Genomic DNA, 20,065 nt, shown 5'->3' with positions numbered 1-20,065 from the left:
TTTTAATTGTTTGGGGTTTTTTTCCTCCCCAAGCACTTCCTCCCACAAACCACGAAGGAAAGGAATTACAGATTGCAAAGTTCTCTTCCATGTTTCCCATGATGTTATCATTCTGGGAAAGCCAGCTTCTTCAAAAGAGCAAAGTTACTACAATAATTGATTTCCAAAATTCATTGTAGAGAAACATGTTAAAAAAAATCCTCTAGTTAGTCTCTGCTACTAATATGCCATATACTGTCATATTATACTTCCCTGTTTAACTTCTTCCAGGTTCGATTTCCACCCCACATCCCCCCCTAAAAATAGTTAGGTAACTGGATATTCTCTACCTGCACAGACATAAGATCTGTTCTACTGAATGTATTATGTATGCATTCAAAAGCAAAGTGCAGAAATTAAAATCGTAAGGATCAAAGATGACATTTCAGCATCTATGTTTGCAAGTGATACTCCAAAACCACTCAGTCATAGCTAATAAGAATCCTCAGATTCCTATTTTAACTTAAAAAGTATGTTTGCTTTTACTAAAATAATTTACTGAACTATAATATTTATAAGAAAATAACCTCTAATGGATGTAATAAAAACCCTTGATTGGAAGAGTGTTTGGAAATATTGACAGAACTTTGACCATCGCCTTACAAATTCTCTTCCATGACCCCACTCGTATTCATAAGCACCTGCCAAGTAACCACATTATCCTCTCTCAAAATTCAATAAAATACTGCTTTTAGATCATGTCTACAAAAACTTCAGCCATAATTAATTTACTGGTGGGCAGAATCACCAACAATAATGATGACTATTATGAATAATGATAACTATTATGAATCATGAACAACAATGATGACTCCACAGCTTCCTTCCAATGATTCAAACTGCCTGGCTTCAAGTATTATTACTAATTTCAAATACATATTGTAAGCTCTTGAGGGTAAGTATCAACATCTTTCTATTCTTTTGTACAAAAGCAAGCCCAGCAGTTCTGGTCCACAATTAGGGCTCCTGGATTTTCCAGGAATGCAAATAATGCCAACATACACAACTTGATAATATTGTAAAATGCCCTTAATCAAACTTTTGCCTGTCAACGTGAATATGTGCAAAATGAGCAAGATGTTTGAATGAAGAATTGTTAAACAAGATGATATACGGAAAAGCATTTTATACATTAAATTAAGATTTAATAATCGATCTTATATTTTAAACATACTACATTGTGTTTTTAATTGCACAAGTGCCAGAAGTCTAGGAACTGAACACAAGCTAAATAACAAACACATATTTTTTTCCTTAGAAAACACGAATAACCTGAAAGGATTAACACCTAACCCTACCCCTGCTAAACAGGGCAGGCGTATCATGCCCTTTTACACTTTCCACCCACATTACCACTCACTTTCTCTTAACAAACCAGGCTGGTATCTGCAATTGAAACATTACAGAAGCATAAAGAACATAAACATAAAGAAGCATTAGGGCTCTGATAGTGAAAGAACAACAAAATCCGATGATGAAAGCTGATATATGTTCTTTTGATACTTATTACTTCATTTGAAGTCCTGCGGAAAAAGCTTTCTTCTCTCCTGTGTGATGCCCTTCAACTCCCTGTTGTCTGTCTTAGAAGAGTTATGTAAAGGATAGAAACCACAAAGTGTGCCTACATACATTTTCTTTTGTGGTTCAGCTTCTTTCCTATTATCTACTGTATGATACAGGCATGTTCTTGCTGTTTTTTAAGCAGGCAACTTAATGTATTTCTATACTGAAGGGATTAGCATTCTGAGAATGGATAAATACAAATAAATTTAGTACTAAAAATAATGGTGCTTAATACTATTTCAGTCACAAAAACAATTCCATAGACTAAGATAGTATCAGAACTGGCAGGATAGAGATACAAGAAGAAAATTAATGGAAGCAGACAAAACTTCTTGCCAAGACAATAAAGGAAGTCTTTCATGATGGGAGTTTCCTAAATTAGAGCCAGCAATTCAAGAGTGGAGAATTTTAAAGCAGAAGTGACTTCAATGCAAGCACACCAGAGCAGAACAGGAACTTTTAGAAGGAAATATAGTAACTAGGTGTAAGAATGAAAATATTTCAGTATAGAAAGATAACATATTACAGAAAGTCCTTCTGGCTTTCTAGAAGGCTGATCATGGTGATGGTTATGAGAATTACTTGGGCCAATCATAGTTTTGCAGAAACAGAAGTTAAGAATCAAAACTCATGGTAAAGGTAGAAAACTGCGCTAATTTTGCTTTTCAAAATAACGGTATAATCCAATAACTTTATGCATTTCCCTGGTATTTACAGAGATTCTAAAACAATTATTAATATAATATTGTTATAAAGTAACAGAGGTAACATTAGTACCAAAATTTTCACTGTTTTCCACAGTACACTGATTCCAGCTGGTATTAATTGTAAAATCTGCCTGACAAAGACATAAAAATGGAATCCTCTCTTCACCCATCATCACAGATTTCCACATCAGCCTTTCATTGGGTAACTTCCCTGTGGCTTTGTAGCTGATGTTCCACAACAGAGAGCACATTTTAGCTAATGATGCTTCTGTTACATAATTAACCTTGAATTGGGTCTCTCTTGGAAAAGTCGTTGATGACATTAGTTAAAATATTATAAAGTATTCTGAATTTCTCTAGTCCTGCCTTCAATCTTCAGAGAAAGGCCTTATCCTTGTAACTGGGAATTCTTCCCACACCTAAAAGGCTCTGTAGTAAAGTGGTCATTATTCAGGTATTTCAAGGAGTAAGGACTATCTTTCATTGAGCATCTGATGAAACTGTTACTGAAATTTGGTAATCCATTTCAGCTAGAAAAGTATACACTCAAATTACTTTCATTTTATTATTATACTATGCAAAAGAGCATAATATATTTCACTATGGAAAATAGAATTATTTCTATTGATGTCTTAACATGGAATGATTATAGTTTCATGTTTTATTATTAACTTCAATTTTTTTTACTTAAAACATAGTTTTGTACTTCCCTGGAAGATTATAAAAAAAATTAAACAAAACCCAATTCCCATAAACCTGGACTAAAATCCTTTTCACCTCAAAAATGCTACCAGGATAATTTGCAATGTTCTGTATTATAATCAAAAGTTTTAAGTAAAATGATTTACCAAATTCTGGTAATCTTTTAAAAACTGAATAAAGGAAGCCTCCTATTTTACGAAATTTTATTTCATTCTCTATAAAGAAAGGCATAGGCATATGGAGTGATGAACACAGATGAACAGCCAAAAGATAGCCTATCCTAATGATTTCTGTTAGCTTCAGTCTGCAAAATATTTCTCTCATGTTTCATTTCAAGTTCTAGGATAAAATCAGCATCAGTATCCAACTGAATTTTTATTGTAAATTTTACGGCTTAGAAGCATTAAAATGAAAGAAAATTTAAAAAATACCTCCCCCTAATCTTTCCCTCCATCCTTCACAAGAGTTATGTAATTTAATAACATAAAAATTATGAAGCAGTTTCCAGTGCATCTCACTGCATTATGCTAAATGACAAATGTCAGTTTTAATTTAATACACCTAAACTGAGAAACAGTTAACTTCATTTGGGTTATTTTTGATGAAACCAGATCAGCACTATCCAAATGTACAACAAGCCATTCAAAACAACAACTGGTTCAGAAATTCAAATTAAATATCTGTGATTCTATAGTATCACACTGCTCTGGCTACTGCAATTCAAAGAAATGTTTGTATATATAATATGGAAGCCCATTCAGCATATTTCATTCATCACAGAGCAAACTTGACTGTCAGAATAGTATATTTTTATGATGCCACTTCCTTTATTCAAACACTTCTGAATGCCAAATAACAAAAATTTGCAGCTTTGTTACTATGTACTATGTAATGTGACAGAATATACTTAGAAAGGTATGGAAACACAGATGAGTATACACAGTTCGACCATAAAATTTTATGTATAAAATTTTCAAAAACACCGCTGAAACTTAAGAAATGGTATTATAACCTGCACATACAGGTTCTACAGTGGTTGAGGGACTGAAGAAAAATGTTTGATCATATTGTCAAACATCACCTTAGTTGCAAAGGAAGGGAAGATTAAGAAGTGGCCTCTAGCTGTGACTTGCCATGGGACAGCAGTGAGGACACAGTTTTTGCTCCCTCTGCCTGTTGTCCAGCAGCTGGAACTGGTGCCTGCCACTGTGCATCCCCCTGGCTGCACACTGAACCTTCCAGAAATGCAGCATGCTGTACACCACATCTTGCCACCTTGGCAGAGACTCTTAACTGGAGCAGGGAGCCCAAACCCAGGGAATTTGATGATACCAATTATATAATCATCAAATTGTCTTCCTTGATGAGGTAATAAAATGAAAACACAATTAAAATATGTCCTTTTCATCTTGTCCTTTCCTCCAACATGTAGAAAAAGATCTTTTTTCCGCAGCACCAAGGAATACTACATTTGCATTTTATACACAGAAGAAATGACCGCATACCGAAAAGGCATGGGTCATCTGTACCGAGAAAACATGGAAAAATTCTTTTATCTTCATGTATAAATACTTTTTATTTATATTGTTTCAATTTTAAACAAAATTCCAACGGTATTACTAACGGTAAACTAAAACCTTTTTCTAACCCAGAAGCAAAAATTTGTTTGTTTTTGTGACATTAACAGTACACACCAAAGTCCACTGTCACTGATGAGTCACATTTTGCTAACAGCTTGTGTCCAATATTCAAAATTTTTAAAAAGCATTGTGACTATTTTTTCAAGAAAAACTCAATTATTACTCCAGGCCACAAATATGCAACCAGTGCTGACTTCCTGTCTATGAATTTAATCCCATCAGCTATGAGTTAAGGGTGCGATCAAATCCTGCCTGATCAAGTTTCACAATAGATCACTCACTGGACTTCAGGGAGAATTCTGAAATTTCACCAGCCATCCCAAGAGCTCATAGCGTGCTGTACACAGTGTGATGTTTCTTGTAATTTTAATGGGATCTGTAGAAATACCCTAGCCTTGTTTTTACATAAGCAAAGACTTTAAGACAAGACCAGTTACATCATGCAAGCTTGTTCTTTTCTATAAATTTTTTGCTGTTTTCCCAAGAATATTTTAAAATACCTCAACGATAGTGCATTGACTACTTTGTGAGACAACCGTTCCAGAATCTTACTAATATCACCTCTAGGAGTATGGTTCTCTTACTACTCAGTTTCTTGGTTTATCTGCTGAACTCAAACAAAACCACATCCTTCTCATTATTTATATGCCTCAAACACTTGGTGGCTGCAATACATATGGTCATATATAGTAAAGTTACATAGGAAGAAGAGTTAATTGTTTCTTTGTGCTCTGCTTTGTCTTAGATAAATAAAATGAAACTTAACATTTCATATAAACAACAGTCCTTTTGTAAAGGGACTGCCATGTTGTGTAACTTTTTATTACTTCACTCGGAGCAACAGGAATTATATTAACAATAAAATGCAGTAACACAAAATCCCATGTAATTTCCCATCAAAATTCTATAGCAAACATAGATGGTAAAATACCTATTCACAGAATCACAGAATCAACTAGGTTGGGAAAGATCTCTGAGACCATTGAGTCCACCCTTTGACTCAACACCATCCAGTCAACTAGGCCCACATCCAGTCTCTTCTTAAATACCTGCAGGGATGGTGACTCCACCACCTACTTGGGCAGCCCATTCCAATGCCAAATCACTCTCTCTGTAAAGACCTTCTTCCTAATGTCCAACCTAAACCTCCCCCTGCGCAGCTCAAGACCAGGTCCTCTTGTCCTACTGCTGGTTGCCTGGGAGAAGAGACCACCCCCCACCTGGCTACAACCTCCTTTCAGGTAGTTGCAGAGAGTGATGAGGTCTCCCCTGAGCCTCCTCCTCTCCAGGCTGAACAACACCAGCTCCCTCAGCCTCTCCTCACAGGACTTGTGCTCCAGTCCCTTCACCAGCCTTGCTGGCCTTCTTTGGACACGCTCCAGCACTTCGATACCCTTCCTAAACTGTGTGTCCCAGAACTGGACACAGGACTCAAGGTATGGCCTCACCAGTGCCGAGTACAGGGGCACTTCTCTAGTCCCGCTGGTCACACTGTTCCTGATACAGGCCAGGATGCCATTGGACTTCTTGGCCACCTGGGCACACTCCTGGCTCATGTTCAGCCTGAAGTCAATCAGTACCCCCAGGTCCTTTTCTGCTTGGCTGCTCTCCACTCACTCTGTGCCCAGCCTGTGGCACTGCATGGGGTTGCTGTGGTCAAGCACCCAGCACTTGGCCTTGTTAAACATTATACCATTGGATTCAGCCCATCTATCCAGTCTGTCCAGGTCCCTCTGCAGAGCCCCTCCTACCCTCCAGCAGATCGACACTCCCTCCCAACTTGGTGTCATCTGCAAATCTGCTAATGGTAGATTTGATCCCCTCGTCCAGATCATCAGTAAAGATGTTAAACAGAACTAGGCCCAACACCAATCCCAGGGGGACACCACCAGTGACCAGCTGCCAACTGGATGCAGCCTCGTTCACCACCACTCTCTGGGCCCGGTCCTCCAGCCAGTTCCTAACCCAGCACAGAGTGCCCCTGTCCAAGCTGTGGGCTGCCAGCTTTTCCAGGAGTATGCTGTGGGAGATGGTGTCAAAGGCTTTGCTGAAGTCCAGGTAGACACATCCACAGCCATTCCCTCATCCCACCAAGAGGGTCATAAAAGGAGATCTGGTTGGTCAGGCAGGACCTGCCCCCTCCTAAATCCATGCTGGTTGGATCTGATCCCCCATCCATCTTGTAGGTGCCGTGTGGTCGCACTCAAGATGATCTGTGCCATAACCTTGCCACTTGACTGATATAACTCTACAACATTTTTAGATTTACTGCAGATTTTTTCACTGATAACTCGACTTGGAATATCGCTGGTGCAATAACACCAATGCACACACAAATAAAAATGTCTGCTGCTATTAGACTCAAAATTCCTGTCTATTCCTGGCTACCAAGAACATTGTACAGTCTCAACAGGGTTAAGTGAAATAAGGTTTAATATGCTGCCAGCATTAAACATGGTATTCTGGTAACAGAAACATCAATAAAACAAGTAAACATTGCCAAAAACTACTTCATCTTTGGAAAGCATGAACACAATCACACAGCAGAGGTAAGACAGTTGTGCACACTGAAGCACAGGTTCATGCCAGGTAGAACATTTTTACTCCAGTGTACGAAACAGTTTTGAAAACCTCTAGAGAAGCTGAAAAATGCTCTAAAAAGTGTAATTTTTAACTCAAATTCCAAACTGAAGCTTAAAATGTTAATTTTAACTAATCACTGTGAAGTTTTTCTAATGATCTTATGTTCCGAACAACATGTCAGTTTGTGTTTAGTATGAATAGTTTTATACCAAAATAAGTACTTTTGCCAAAGAATTGTATCTAATGGGACATACCAAAGGGGACCATCACTGAACCTGAGGATTAGATCTGGGAAAAACAAAATTCTTTTTCTATTATGCATTAACAGCTGGCTTTTGCAAGTTAATAGTCAGGTTACATTAATTTTTAATTCAGGTCAGGAAACATTAAAAGACCTCATCATGCTTCTTCCATTCAGGGACTCACAGATTCCTCAGTGTAAAGCTTTAGAGTTAAAGAGTAAGTATGGGGTTAGGATATTAAACAAAGATTTCAGAGAACTTTTTGTGAGAGAAATGGTGTGAGATATTGGTACCTCTACCAAACAATACAAGTGTATAGAAGAAATCATTAAATATATTCTATATTCAATCCAGCTTTTTGCTCTTTTTGATGGTGAAATCAAAACTTATTTAAGCTTATTTCAACACTCTTGATATGTCATTGAAAAAAAAAGAAAGTTTTTTTTTTACTGTCTTCTTATTTTTCCCCCTCCTTGTTCAAACTTTACCAAACGTAGAATCTAACCAAACTGCTACAACACCCCAAAATACCCTCTGTACCTCTCAAGGTAAAGAGCTATGGGGACTCTCTTAGTTATTTTTATTAGCAGAACTAAAAATCAGAAAATGAAACAAAACTGAAGTTTCTTCATAACATAGGATTAATGAGGTAGTAAGGATAAAACAGGGAAATGGGAAATCTCTACAGATCATTAGCTCTTTCTCCAAATTAAGTATTAGTGGCAGCAACAAAGGGAAAACAACTCACAATTCTGCTCCTCAGGGCCTCAAAAGAGAGGGAGCAGAGAAAGATGAACTCATAATTAAAGATGGGAGAAAGTTTATTTGCCAGGATTGAAAAATTTAACATCTCACCATGCTAACTTACATAAAAGAATGAAAATATTTTGTAGACTCTTTCCCAAAAGCAGTCTTGAGGTATTATGTACACCTCTAAAATAAAACCCATTTAAATAACTTTTTTTTCAATTTAAATGATTAGAAGAGAAAAAAAAATCTACCACTTTATGCTCCATATATGTTGCTAAGTACTAGTTTAAATAGGAAATTTCAAAATATTTTCTATACATTTAACTTTGTCAAAACCGCTCTCGTCCTCAGCAGATGTTTCTGTGTTCTTTGACTGGTAAAATTCCACATTTTTTTATTCTAAAAACTACATGTCAGAATCTATTTTTAATTTAAAACAACCAGAAATTGTTTGATTAGGATATATAATTTAAATTTAAAATGACTGATTTATTTCTCAGGTTACTGTTGCACAAAACCTTAGTTTCTATTCAGCTAAAATAGGAAACTTTCTGTATTTTATTTATGGCTACTCATAAATGCCTCACATACTATCTGAAGGATGGAAGGTTGTATTTTTCAATTTCTATCATTTTATTAATGTCTAGCTAAACTGTCACAGTAACTACTGTAGTAGTATCATAATGTACCAATTACCAAAGATTAAACACATATTTCTCAAGCTGGGTTGTATGACAATATTCACATTAAACAAGGATTATTTAATACTGCAAGCAAGCAAGTCCACATTCTGAATTTATCTCCTCAGAGATGTACATCCTAAAAAGCAGGACTTGAACTACCCAAAAGTGGTGAAAACACTACTGTATTGGGACACTGAAATAAATAGTCATACTACAAAAGGTATGCTTTTGAAATAGTTACTTGAAGACTTTGCATTATCTGCATTCTCATATTTACTATATTATATTTTGCCATCATCAAACACTGTGTATTCTCTCCCCTCCCAAACCAAACAACAATACAAGAAATTGAAAACAAATATATAGTTAAAACAAGCCACTCATAATATTCTCTGGAGTTAGCAACTACTGGACAGACTGAAAACTTAACATGTACATTTTGGCCAATGTTTAACATGCCAAATTAAAGAAAACAGTACTCCAATAAACAGTTTTGACATCAGAAATTATTATTTTCAATTATTTTAGTGACTAAATATAATTCAATGACAATTCTCTAACTGATCACATAAGCCTGCATTTATTTCTGGGTACACACACCACAATCATCACGGGCCATCATCAGTAAGTGTAATTCTGGAGCAATGTCCGTAATAGTCCAGTCAACAACTTCCATGGACATCAGTCAGTTTTAGAATGAATCTTCCTACCTGTGATGGATCTCACGTCATCCCTTACTCTATCTCAGCAATCTCAACCCATGACAGTATGTAATGAAAAAAAATATACAAAAGAGGAGTGGTTTTCAATACAAACTTACCCTATAGAAAGCAGTCGTCAGGGGCAGCAGCGCTGCAGCAATGCTGTATTCTTCTGAAGATGAACAATCCTGCAAGAAAAACATACGAAGAAAATAAGCAAAACCATTTTCTATGTTAGGCTTTATAATTTCATCTCTGCCTTATGGAGTCCCTCTAACATCCTTCTGAGACGTGATTTTTAACAACTCGATATCATGTAGGAATAACATATATTTATGTGTGTGTACACATACATATCTCCTCTCGATTTCCCCCAGACAGGTATTGCTATGATTCTTCCCATTTAAGAAATTTACTAGCAGATTTCTCACTCCCATGTCTGAAATACAATTTCACCTCCATAATTTACACATAAAAATGAAAGAATTCCTCATTTAGGAAAGAACAAAAAGATAGCTTGCTTCCATTTCGGTCAACAGAAAATCTGACTAAAATGGAAGTGATGTGATGACCAAAGAATGCACTTTCGAAACATTTACATGAAGGGACATTTATGTAATATGAAATAATCACCTCCACAGACTCTACAAAAGTTTGGCACAAGGTTAACTTTAAAAGAAGATGAAAATCCATTCTCTTCACAACCTGAATGCCTCATTCAACAGTCAAGTGTGTCATTCGTGTCTCTCTAGGCTGAGAAGGGTACGCCAAAGTAAATCAAGTCATAATTGCACTGATGAAAGTAGTGATTTTATTATGGAAGTCTTTTAAAAGAAACCAGAATTGGAATGTAACTTAATATTTAAAAAACATACTACTTGAATTTTAAGACTTTTTTTTTTAAAAAAAAAGGAACAAAAAATATCCAACAAGAGTTAAAAATTATACTTTTTAAAAAAGTGTTTGGGTGCTTTTTCATTAGCTCTTTCTGCCAACATCGAAGAACACAATAATGCAGATAGTTCTTCTAGAAAATGTATCACCATTGTGCCCCTCCATGATGAATGGTAGAACAACATTTCCAGTTGTACAATTCATTTCAGTATTTCTAACATCCATTCTTACAGTGGGCACCCTCCAACTGAAACTACACTCCTACTAACTATTACATCTGACCGAATGCCAGATCTCTGGTGTTCCTCTGCCAGATTTTTCATTTATGTCTTTATCTCGTATCAAGAGTTCTCTAAAAGAGAGCAACTAGCAAAAACCTGGCACCAGACAACTGTGATAGCAGAAATATAAAATCTACATTACAAGAACAAGCATGTTAAGGATCATTAGGATGTTATTTGTATTCATCTCACTCTTTTTTCTTAAATGGCTGCTGAGTGACTATGGACTGCAGGTTTAAAACAACACACCAAAAAACTCATCACAAGACTATTTTGCTTCTCGTAATTTTAAAAGTCCATTTCATCCTTTGTAATTTTTCAATAACAAATACTTCATCTTTTATTACTTGAACCAAGCTCACTTAAACAGAATACCAATGTCCACCACAGTTAAGCATGGCAGCATTTAGAAAATTACTTATATATATGTTCTGAAAAGGCCCACACCGAGTTCACAACTGTGAAGGTTTATTTCTGCACAGTTACTGAAGGTTTTCCCTGCATGAATACATGTGTGCTACCTACACGTGGGCAACAAGGGGTGTGCAAGTGTTCACACTTCATAACACATTCCAATCTGGTAGGGGAAAACAGCAAGAAAAGTGGACACTGAGAAACTCAATATACGTTTCAATGATGCCTCTTAGTTTGTGATATATATATATATATATATATATGTATAAAACCTCCAAATTAGTTTGTAAGATGTCAGAAACATAAGACTAAGGGACAGAGCCTCAGCTGCTTTTAATTTTCAATTTCTGCATTATTTCCTATTGTTATCCATATTCTTAATCCCCATTTGGAATTTAGCACATGTATTTTTAGTTTAATATAAATATATGACAAATATTGTTAGTGCTTTTCCACTTAATAAGAAAACTTCCCATTTAAAATGAGATTTTACAACCTTTGGGAATCAGCAACAGCTTTCAAAGAAATAAATATCTTATTTCTGTACGTGCTTATTTATAACCAGGTATAAAATGAATCCATCCTCAATTTCAAGTTATCTACTTAATCCCTCAGCTCAAACTATTTGTAAGAGTTTGGGCTTTTACCCAAAATATACATAAAAATATCTTTATAAAAACTGAGCAATGTATCTTCACCTAGAGAGCATTCAGTATTCCAAGAGCTAACATATGTCTCAAAGATATATATCATCACCATATAAACAACACATTAAATTATTTTTCCATTCTTTCTTGCAAGTATGAAATTCTCCACATATTCTATGTCAGCAGTACCCCCTGGACTCGTAGTATGGAAGTATTATCTATCTATATTTTTTTCTTCTCCAGTATATGACAAGGAATGGAAAGTGATCTCAGTTAGGAATTAATGCTGCTTTAAGATTAGTGGAAGTAATTAACTGTTTATCTGCTTTGTAGCTGCAAGACAGAATGCCATAGTTAAAAGAGATGTTGCACTGAAATCTCTCCTTTTTGATTTTACAAGCAAAGAAGAGTACTGCAAATGTCATATATGTGTTGTAGGCAATTAATTTAGAGACCTGAAACAAAGCAATCCAGCTGCCTGATATATAATGTCTTTACCAATTGTGAAAAATATCTCTTACAGCTGCTACAGAAGTACACAAATCAAATACCATAAAATAATTAAAGCTGTTCCCCCTAATTTGCACAAAAGGAAGCTGAAACACATCTGGGGAAGAGGAATTATTTTCAGCAAATTAATCTCCTAAAAACAACGTCTTGTGACAGTGAAACAGGGACTTCCACCATGCCACGTGCAGAGCACTGCTTTGAATCCACGCCTAATTGAGTGAAATCCTGGCACACTGTTCTGGTCATACTGATCATATATCCAGACAGTTGCTGAACTCTGTAGCAGATTGGAAGTGTTACAGGAATTCATGTACATTTAAAATAGCTTTGCTGTACTGAATTGACAAGTGAATAATAAAAGGAGAATGTTTTTCCTTACATCACTTTAATAGCACATGTGATTTACTTTTACATTTTGGTCAGTTTAAATATGCAGCAAAACTCTGGTGGTTAGATATTGTCATTAGATTGCAGAGCTGACAGATTGGAAGTTACAGATTTTGACTGCTTGGACGGACACACGAGGCTGCCAGTTTATGGTGACTGGCTTTTGGAACCTGGTAGGTGGCTTAGGCTTCTGGCACTGGAGAGGAGAGGCAACTAACTCCTCTCCTCACTCTTGACTTCAGAACAAGTACTGTCCTGAACTTTTGTTTGGAAAACAAGGCATTACATATCATCATTAAGTTGAGATGCCCTCTGCAATCTGGTAATAGCAGAGAACAGCTAAGAAAAGTCACCCCAGGTAAAGGTGCCTCCTTGTGAATGCGCAGGCCCAGACTCAAAAAAGCCCTTAAGTCTCTTTGATGTCCCAGTGGCTAAAGAACAAGCCCAAGTCAGTGAAGCACAGTGACAGTAAAGCACATGTTTACCCATCTTCCTGCAGTAAACAACAACTTAAACTTAGGAGTTCTGCTTTCTCTTAGTCACACAATAGAAATCTAGAAGACACATATGAAATACCTCATAACATTTGGAGTGCAATTTTCTTTTTATATCCATCTTGACAGTCTCTCTCATTAATTGTTCCCTGCTACACTATGCTTTGGTGTTAAACCCCATTCGGCTTTGAGCAGTAAGTTTTTTAAACAGGCACCACATTTTTAATAATTACAGAAATCTGAGTATGCTGAAAACTTGGGACCCAATTTTGCCTTAGATTCAGCAACACCAAAAATATATGGAATTCCCCACAGGTCTGACTCACATGAAATCAACGTAGTGTGCAGAAAAAGTTCAACATGGCAGCTCTTGATCCATACCTTTTTGGTAGTACAGTGTGATGCCTGCATGCTCTATTAAAAATACTGCTCAATTAACCTGCATTGTCCCTCTAGAGAATAACTGAATGCTGTCAATTTTCATGCACACTAAGAGCATTCACCACCCTGCAGGACTAAGCTCCTAATGAATCCAGAAAAAAAAACCCGCCAGAAACTTCAGGGTCATATGTGTTTTTAAAGCACTAACACAAGAATTGTTAAGTCAGCATGTGTAACTACGTTCAGTACGTTGGCTACAAATTACAGGTGAAATACTGGTTCCAAATTCAACAGATGATTTCACTGCTGTCAGGATTTAATCCTTATTGTTACAGATATATTACCTGGACAGAGTTTTACTGAATCACAGAATTTTTATTGTTGATGTAGTTCTATATTTGGAAATAAAAACTCTCAATCCTAATGCATAAGACTATTCCTTCTGTATAAGTAGTGACAGAACTTAGCAGTCCAGTTTAGGAAAAATGCTTTGTTTGTTAAAAGGAGTAAGAATTCATCATGTAGAACTGCAATGTTGTTCAAAACTATGATTTAATTTTAATGAAAGCGTTTTTCATTTTCACTAGAGAAGCTGAATAAAGTATATCCATTCATATATAAATACAATATTAATGCAATTGAAGTATTAAAAATTATAGTTTTGATCAAAGAAAACCTACTCCATGTTAATTATGTTACAACCAATGTCTTTGCAGAGGTAAAAATCCAAGTAAATAAACTGACAATTTCACAAAAACTAATTATAGCTAATATAATCATATCCTGTCTTGAAAGAAAGGTGAAAAAACACAGTCCCATTTTGAATTTTCAAAGGAACTTTTAAAAGTATTTCAACTACAACTTTTAGCTTCACAGTTAAAGCCATCATCTAAAGCAATAGTCAAGATGACATATTTTGTTAGAATAAATGCCAATATGCCAATAATAATCTATATTACTTGTTACTAACAGCATATAGTTAACTTCTAAAGAAAGTTTGTAATCTTCTTATTGGATTCATATGCAAAATTATTTTTTTCAGTGAAAACTAGTGTGTACTTACTTTCTTGCTAATGTTTATATAGAGTTTTTCCTAGTGAAGTTAACATCAATGCTAGCTGCTGTTCTGCTTTATAATGGGATCAAATTTTTCTTTTTTTTTTTTTCCCCCAAAGATTAAATCAAACCTTATTGACATAGCTACAGTTTTGTTAAATGTAACCCTTCTGGGACCCGAGAAACAGGATGGAAAAGAGATGTGCCCAGGCTGACTACCTGGCACCTTATCTTTCAGCAGAACTCCAAGAACACACTCAAAATTTGGAAGATACTACCTTACATAATTTTCATTATTTTTAAAAATTCTCGTTATGATAAGCATATAGACGCCCTTTCAAAATTATTAATTCAGAAAACCAACTTCATAAATGACCTTAACGCATTTTATGTGTTACTCATTAACACAAGCTTTAAATTTAATTTTTGTTCTACTTAAACACTGCTCCAGCGATTCAGTTAATAAAACCAAAAAAAGCACACTCTGTCTACTGTTTACAGGTTTAACATTGGTAAGAATCACACTTTGGGCTTTTGAGGAGCACATTCTCAGACTGCTCTCTGGTTACTATCTGACAGCAGGAACTGAACACAAAGTTCACATCACAGACTTCACCTGTGCTCTGAATTGTGCCAGCTGTAATACTTCCTTCGTCCTCTATGGCCATCACACCCATCTGATTGCCAACACGGAAGACAAAGGAACTGAACCCAACCCAGAACAATCTTCACCAATTTGTTCTGACTTCGTGACCTGACTAGAAGCCTTTGTAATGATCATTTAATTAAGGAGCTTATCAGGTCAGCTATAGGATGTAAGATATTGTAGGCCTGCCATTCCAGGTAGCAGGAGACCCAATTCCATTTTAGAGGGATTTTACTTTCTGAAGAACTTCATATTTGTCTTCACCTGACCCTAAATTCTCTTAGGTTTGCCTGTCCTTAAAACAGAGTGGTATAAGGAACACAATTCAATTGATGCAATTCAGATGGAATTACACAAGCACAGCGTTCATTGATTTTTAAGTTTCCTTTCGCTTTACTGCACACATTCAGGACCTAACAAACACAAGACATTTATTTCCTCTATGCAGCTCCGTTGTACTCCTGATCTCACAGCAAGACAGCTCACTCAAAGAAGAGCTGTCAAGGCTCCCCCCCGCCACCCCAGCTCTTTCTCAACACATTTCCGTCTAGGTTTGAGATTAGTCATTTCCTCCTTCTTGTAACAAACTATGTTTAGGAAATCAGGAACCTCAATTTTTATGTGCATAAATTACACATTTGTCACTGTATTTTTACTGTACCCCAAAAGCCTAAAAACATTTAACTTTTTTTGCAAGATACTGATAAAAACAAGAATGCCATCCCTTGCGTCTAAGCACATCTGAGTTTCTTTAACAGAAATGCCATGCATGTTTCTGAATACTGTCATGAGGCCCATGGCAATAAAGTTCAACATACTCAGGCTGTAATCTTCTCCCAAGGAAATGGTTGGGATGCCAAGATGCCTTTTGACTTTTATTTCACAGCAGGGCTTCATTCACAGTGACTCTGTCCAAACCTTAAACTACACCAGCTGTGATACAAGGTCCTGCACAGTAATTTGTAAAAAGTATTTGACAAACAGCACTCAAATGACAGAATACACTGCGATTCATGACAAAACAGTGATCAATATCCATTAACTGCTCAGTTGGAGAGGGGCAATTATTTCATAATAAATCTACAAACTGCAGTGTACTCCTAAAGCCCTGGTAGACCAAAGCACTTCTGCAGCAATTGCAAAACATTAATACAGCATACTCTGTACACTGCTGTACAGACAGCCTGTTTAAATGAGTTAAGGAACAACAGAAAAACACTTCAAATATTAGAAGAACTATTAAAATAGATGTAATACTACAGTATAGTCCAGTTATCTATTAGTGAATCAGTTCACAAGTACATAGCACGCATTCTTATGCATTCTAGCATTCATTTGGTGCAAAGCAGCATTTCCTATCCTAAACTATAAGCAAAGTCTTAAACTTTTAAACATGTTCGAATACATTCATGTTGCTTAACTTAATTTTACTTTTCTTCTCTAAGTTTCATGCAATTTTCCCATTTCACATACTTTTAATAAAAATGCATCACATCATCAGTGCACATTCTATACAATTTTAACAACTTAACAGGAATGAACTCCTTAAAAAAAAATCAGATTTATATGGGTATGTAAAGTGATTCAATGAAAAATCACTTTTTCACTTTAAAAGAATAATGTTTGGATAGAAGTGGAATTTTACATCCATCTTCTGAAATGCAAAGAGTCTACACTCAGTTCAAACCAGTTACCAAAAGATTTTGGGTTTAGTTCACTATGGAGAAACTGAACAAACAATGTCTGATGAAATGTGACTTGGAAGTAGGGCTCACTGAAAATTTTCCACTGAATAGCATGTGATAGCAAAATAATTTTTTATTTATGCTAAAAACCCTCAATGACATCATCTTAGGAAAGAGAACTCCTAATCCCCGAAGTTTTCCCCCTGAGAGACAGTCTTTTGTCAACTGATTTTCTGGAGAACCAGAAATAAGATCTTGGACAACAATTCAAAGAAGGCAAGGACAGGTTTAGGGGAGCAGTAGAGTTGGCTGGAGTGTAGAGAGCAAATCCTTACAGAGGGCATTTCCAGAAACAGGAAGAACAAAAAAGTGATTGAGAACAGAAAGTATTGGCTGACCAAGGGAAAATGGATGATCTTCTACAATGAAACAACAAGCTCTGTAGCCAAGGAAAGAACTGACTGTCTCAATTACCTTGGCCTTAACTGGGCTTTTGACACAGGCTCCTTTGGTACCCTTGTAGGTAAGCTGGGAGATATGGTCTGGATGAAAGAGTGGAAAACTGATTACATTGTCAGGTTCAAAAGACAGTGGTGAATGGCTTAACAGCATTCACAGCAGGTGGTTCTGGTTCTGAGTCATGTTTTCAGGGTTTGATACTGTGGTAAATGCCACCTAATGTTTTCATTAAAAACCTGGAAAACGGCATGAAATGCATCTTCATCACATTTCCAAATGACACCAAATTTGAGAGAGTGGAAAATTTCCTTTCAACGTGAAAGGAAAGGGGAATATTGTGAAGTACCTTGATATCAGAAAAAAAATAAATCACATTAAAAGAATAGCAACAGACAGAAGTGGTGAACAAATCTGCAGTAGTGATACTAAGTTTCTCGAAGAAATCTGTGAGGTAAAGAGTAAATACTTGGAAACATTGCATCAGACTGATGGGAGACAGAAGGGGGAATAATATCTTGTACGAAGTCAAAAATGTTAAAACATTAGTCTCACCAAGAGTTATACTCGCAGCAGGGGCAAAAGAACAAAATAATCAGAAAGTTTATGGATCTGATTCAAGAGACTGAAACTGTCAGGAGAGTGCACAACTGAAAGAATCCCAAAAGAACTAAGTAAGTATAGAAAGGGAAAACAGTGTTCGCAACCAGTACAGACAGAAATTATTGGAGAGAAAGGTGATACCTGTTCTGTATATCTATATCTGTATCTATCTCAAAAGCATCCACAGGGTTCTGGCAGGTGCTCCTGGGAACTAAAGTACACGTTTGCATGGCTGTAACACTGCCTCTGGGAGATGCATTTTCCACAAACTGCCAAAGTGGGGTCTCTTTTCAATACGTATTTGACATCTTGCTGCCCAACAGCTTTGCTTTCTTTAAGCCAACCTTGATAGTACTGAAAAGTTTTGCTACAGTTTTGGCAGAGGCATCAGCAAGTCTGTGTACAGCTGCAACATAGGACAACATGAACGACAATGACCAGCTGCTTCTGGAAGAAGTTTTTTTGGATCAGCTTTGTTGGTGCAGCTCCATTTCTGGATTCATGAAACAAGTGTCAGCTGCTGGAAGAGGATATTTCTGGGATGACCTGCAATGGCTGCAGAATTTCAAGGATGACAAAGGGGGGTTTTGTGGTTTTTTTTTTGAGGTAATTCTGATTATAATGTTGTGGATCTTGAATTCATCCAGCAAGGGCTTTTCCATGCTCAGGCACGGATGACGCATTATATTAGTCGGGCTGGTGAATTTGACAGAACCTGCAATCCCATGTTGCCAACCCTGCTGCCAGACCTCTGTTCCTTAATAGACTGGAATGTAAATTTTCTACTATGTTTCAAAGAGTTGTTGCAGTTTTAACAACATTAATGGAACTTGTTGTAGAAGTTGCTTAATCCAAAAATCAACCTTGCAACAACACCAGAACAGGCTCATTCCACATCATGAAAAAATCATGTTACTAAAGCCGTTATCAGAAATATCCCATTTTTCTGGAGAAAAAACTTCCAGCAGTAAAGACTTTTAAAGGACAAACGGTTCATAGAAAAGAATACCAAGAGCAAATTTGGGAAACAGAAGGACATATGTTGTGCGTGATTAGGTAGCATGTTGTAGAGCAGTGTCCACCTTGATTAACACATCAAATCTGTGTCATCAAGGAAGAATGTTGTTACAAAGCCTGAAAAGCCCAAGAGATTCAGAGATTTCAAGCCTGCTTGATTTAGTAAAGTGCCCCCTCCAAGATAACATCCATCAATGAAATACATATTCTAATGAAAATATTTAAACTATGAAAAAGAAAACATAGAAAAGTATAGTCCTTTTATTTAACTAAATGTTAAGTATTTTAAGTTTTCAGACTGTACTTTTCAGTGCATGGGCAACAGCCTCTTTCATATGGATAGAGATTTTATTTCAAATCTTAGACTTTCTGGTGGTTCAATAATAAAAGTATGATAAATGCATGGGAGATGTGAGACCTGTTTCTTATGAAACTTTTATTAAAAATTCCTTTCTTGGCTATTAATAAAATATTTGTTTTTCTAAGAATCCAAGTGAAAGCAAGTGTGAAGCATTTTTTAAAGAGGTAAATAAAGACAATGGAAGAAACAGTAAACCAGTTTTGAACTGGCAATTGTAAAACTACCCTCTGAATCCTTCAGTCTTAAAGCTTGCTGAATTGATACTTTTCTCTAGGATTTTCAAATGGCTTCGGGAAATAAAAAGGTTAGAATTCAACAAAGTAACTTCTCCAACTTTGGCTACAGAAGTGAAAAAGTAAGCTCCCAAAACATACTAGTTTGTCTTCTAGTTGAAGAGGCATGCCTGGGTGTCCTTGAAGCAAATTCCTGTAAAAACCTTTCAGCAGGGCAAAGACTATCAGAGGAGAGAAGAAATTGTTGAGCTTGCTGTGTGGACCAAAGAAGCAGAAGTGCAGTAGGGAACTTGGCTGTAGCACTGTCTTCCAGCAAAATTGTTTCTTTCATACAAATTCTAGGAAATCTTGGTATGACCCCTTTCTGTTCCATAGCCTTCTAAATCACTG

General features: G+C 36.3%; 1 protein-coding gene across 5 annotated transcripts in view; it reads right to left on the bottom strand.

The window, feature by feature from the left end:
• The window catches only part of SBF2 (SET binding factor 2), a 258,391-nt gene that overhangs the window by 64,472 nt on the left and 173,854 nt on the right, over positions 1–20,065 (bottom strand). For all 5 annotated transcript variants that reach the window (XM_032690555.1, XM_032690551.1, XM_032690553.1 and 2 more), the window contains exon 17: positions 9,730–9,798. In XM_032690555.1, coding sequence (XP_032546446.1) covers positions 9,730–9,798 — 69 coding nt within the window. The remainder of the gene's footprint in view (positions 1–9,729; positions 9,799–20,065) is intronic.

This window comes from Chiroxiphia lanceolata, chromosome 6, assembly GCF_009829145.1.
Source record: "Chiroxiphia lanceolata isolate bChiLan1 chromosome 6, bChiLan1.pri, whole genome shotgun sequence".
Lineage (NCBI taxonomy): Eukaryota > Metazoa > Chordata > Aves > Passeriformes > Pipridae > Chiroxiphia > Chiroxiphia lanceolata.
This window is presented reverse-complemented; position numbering and strand designations above follow the sequence as displayed.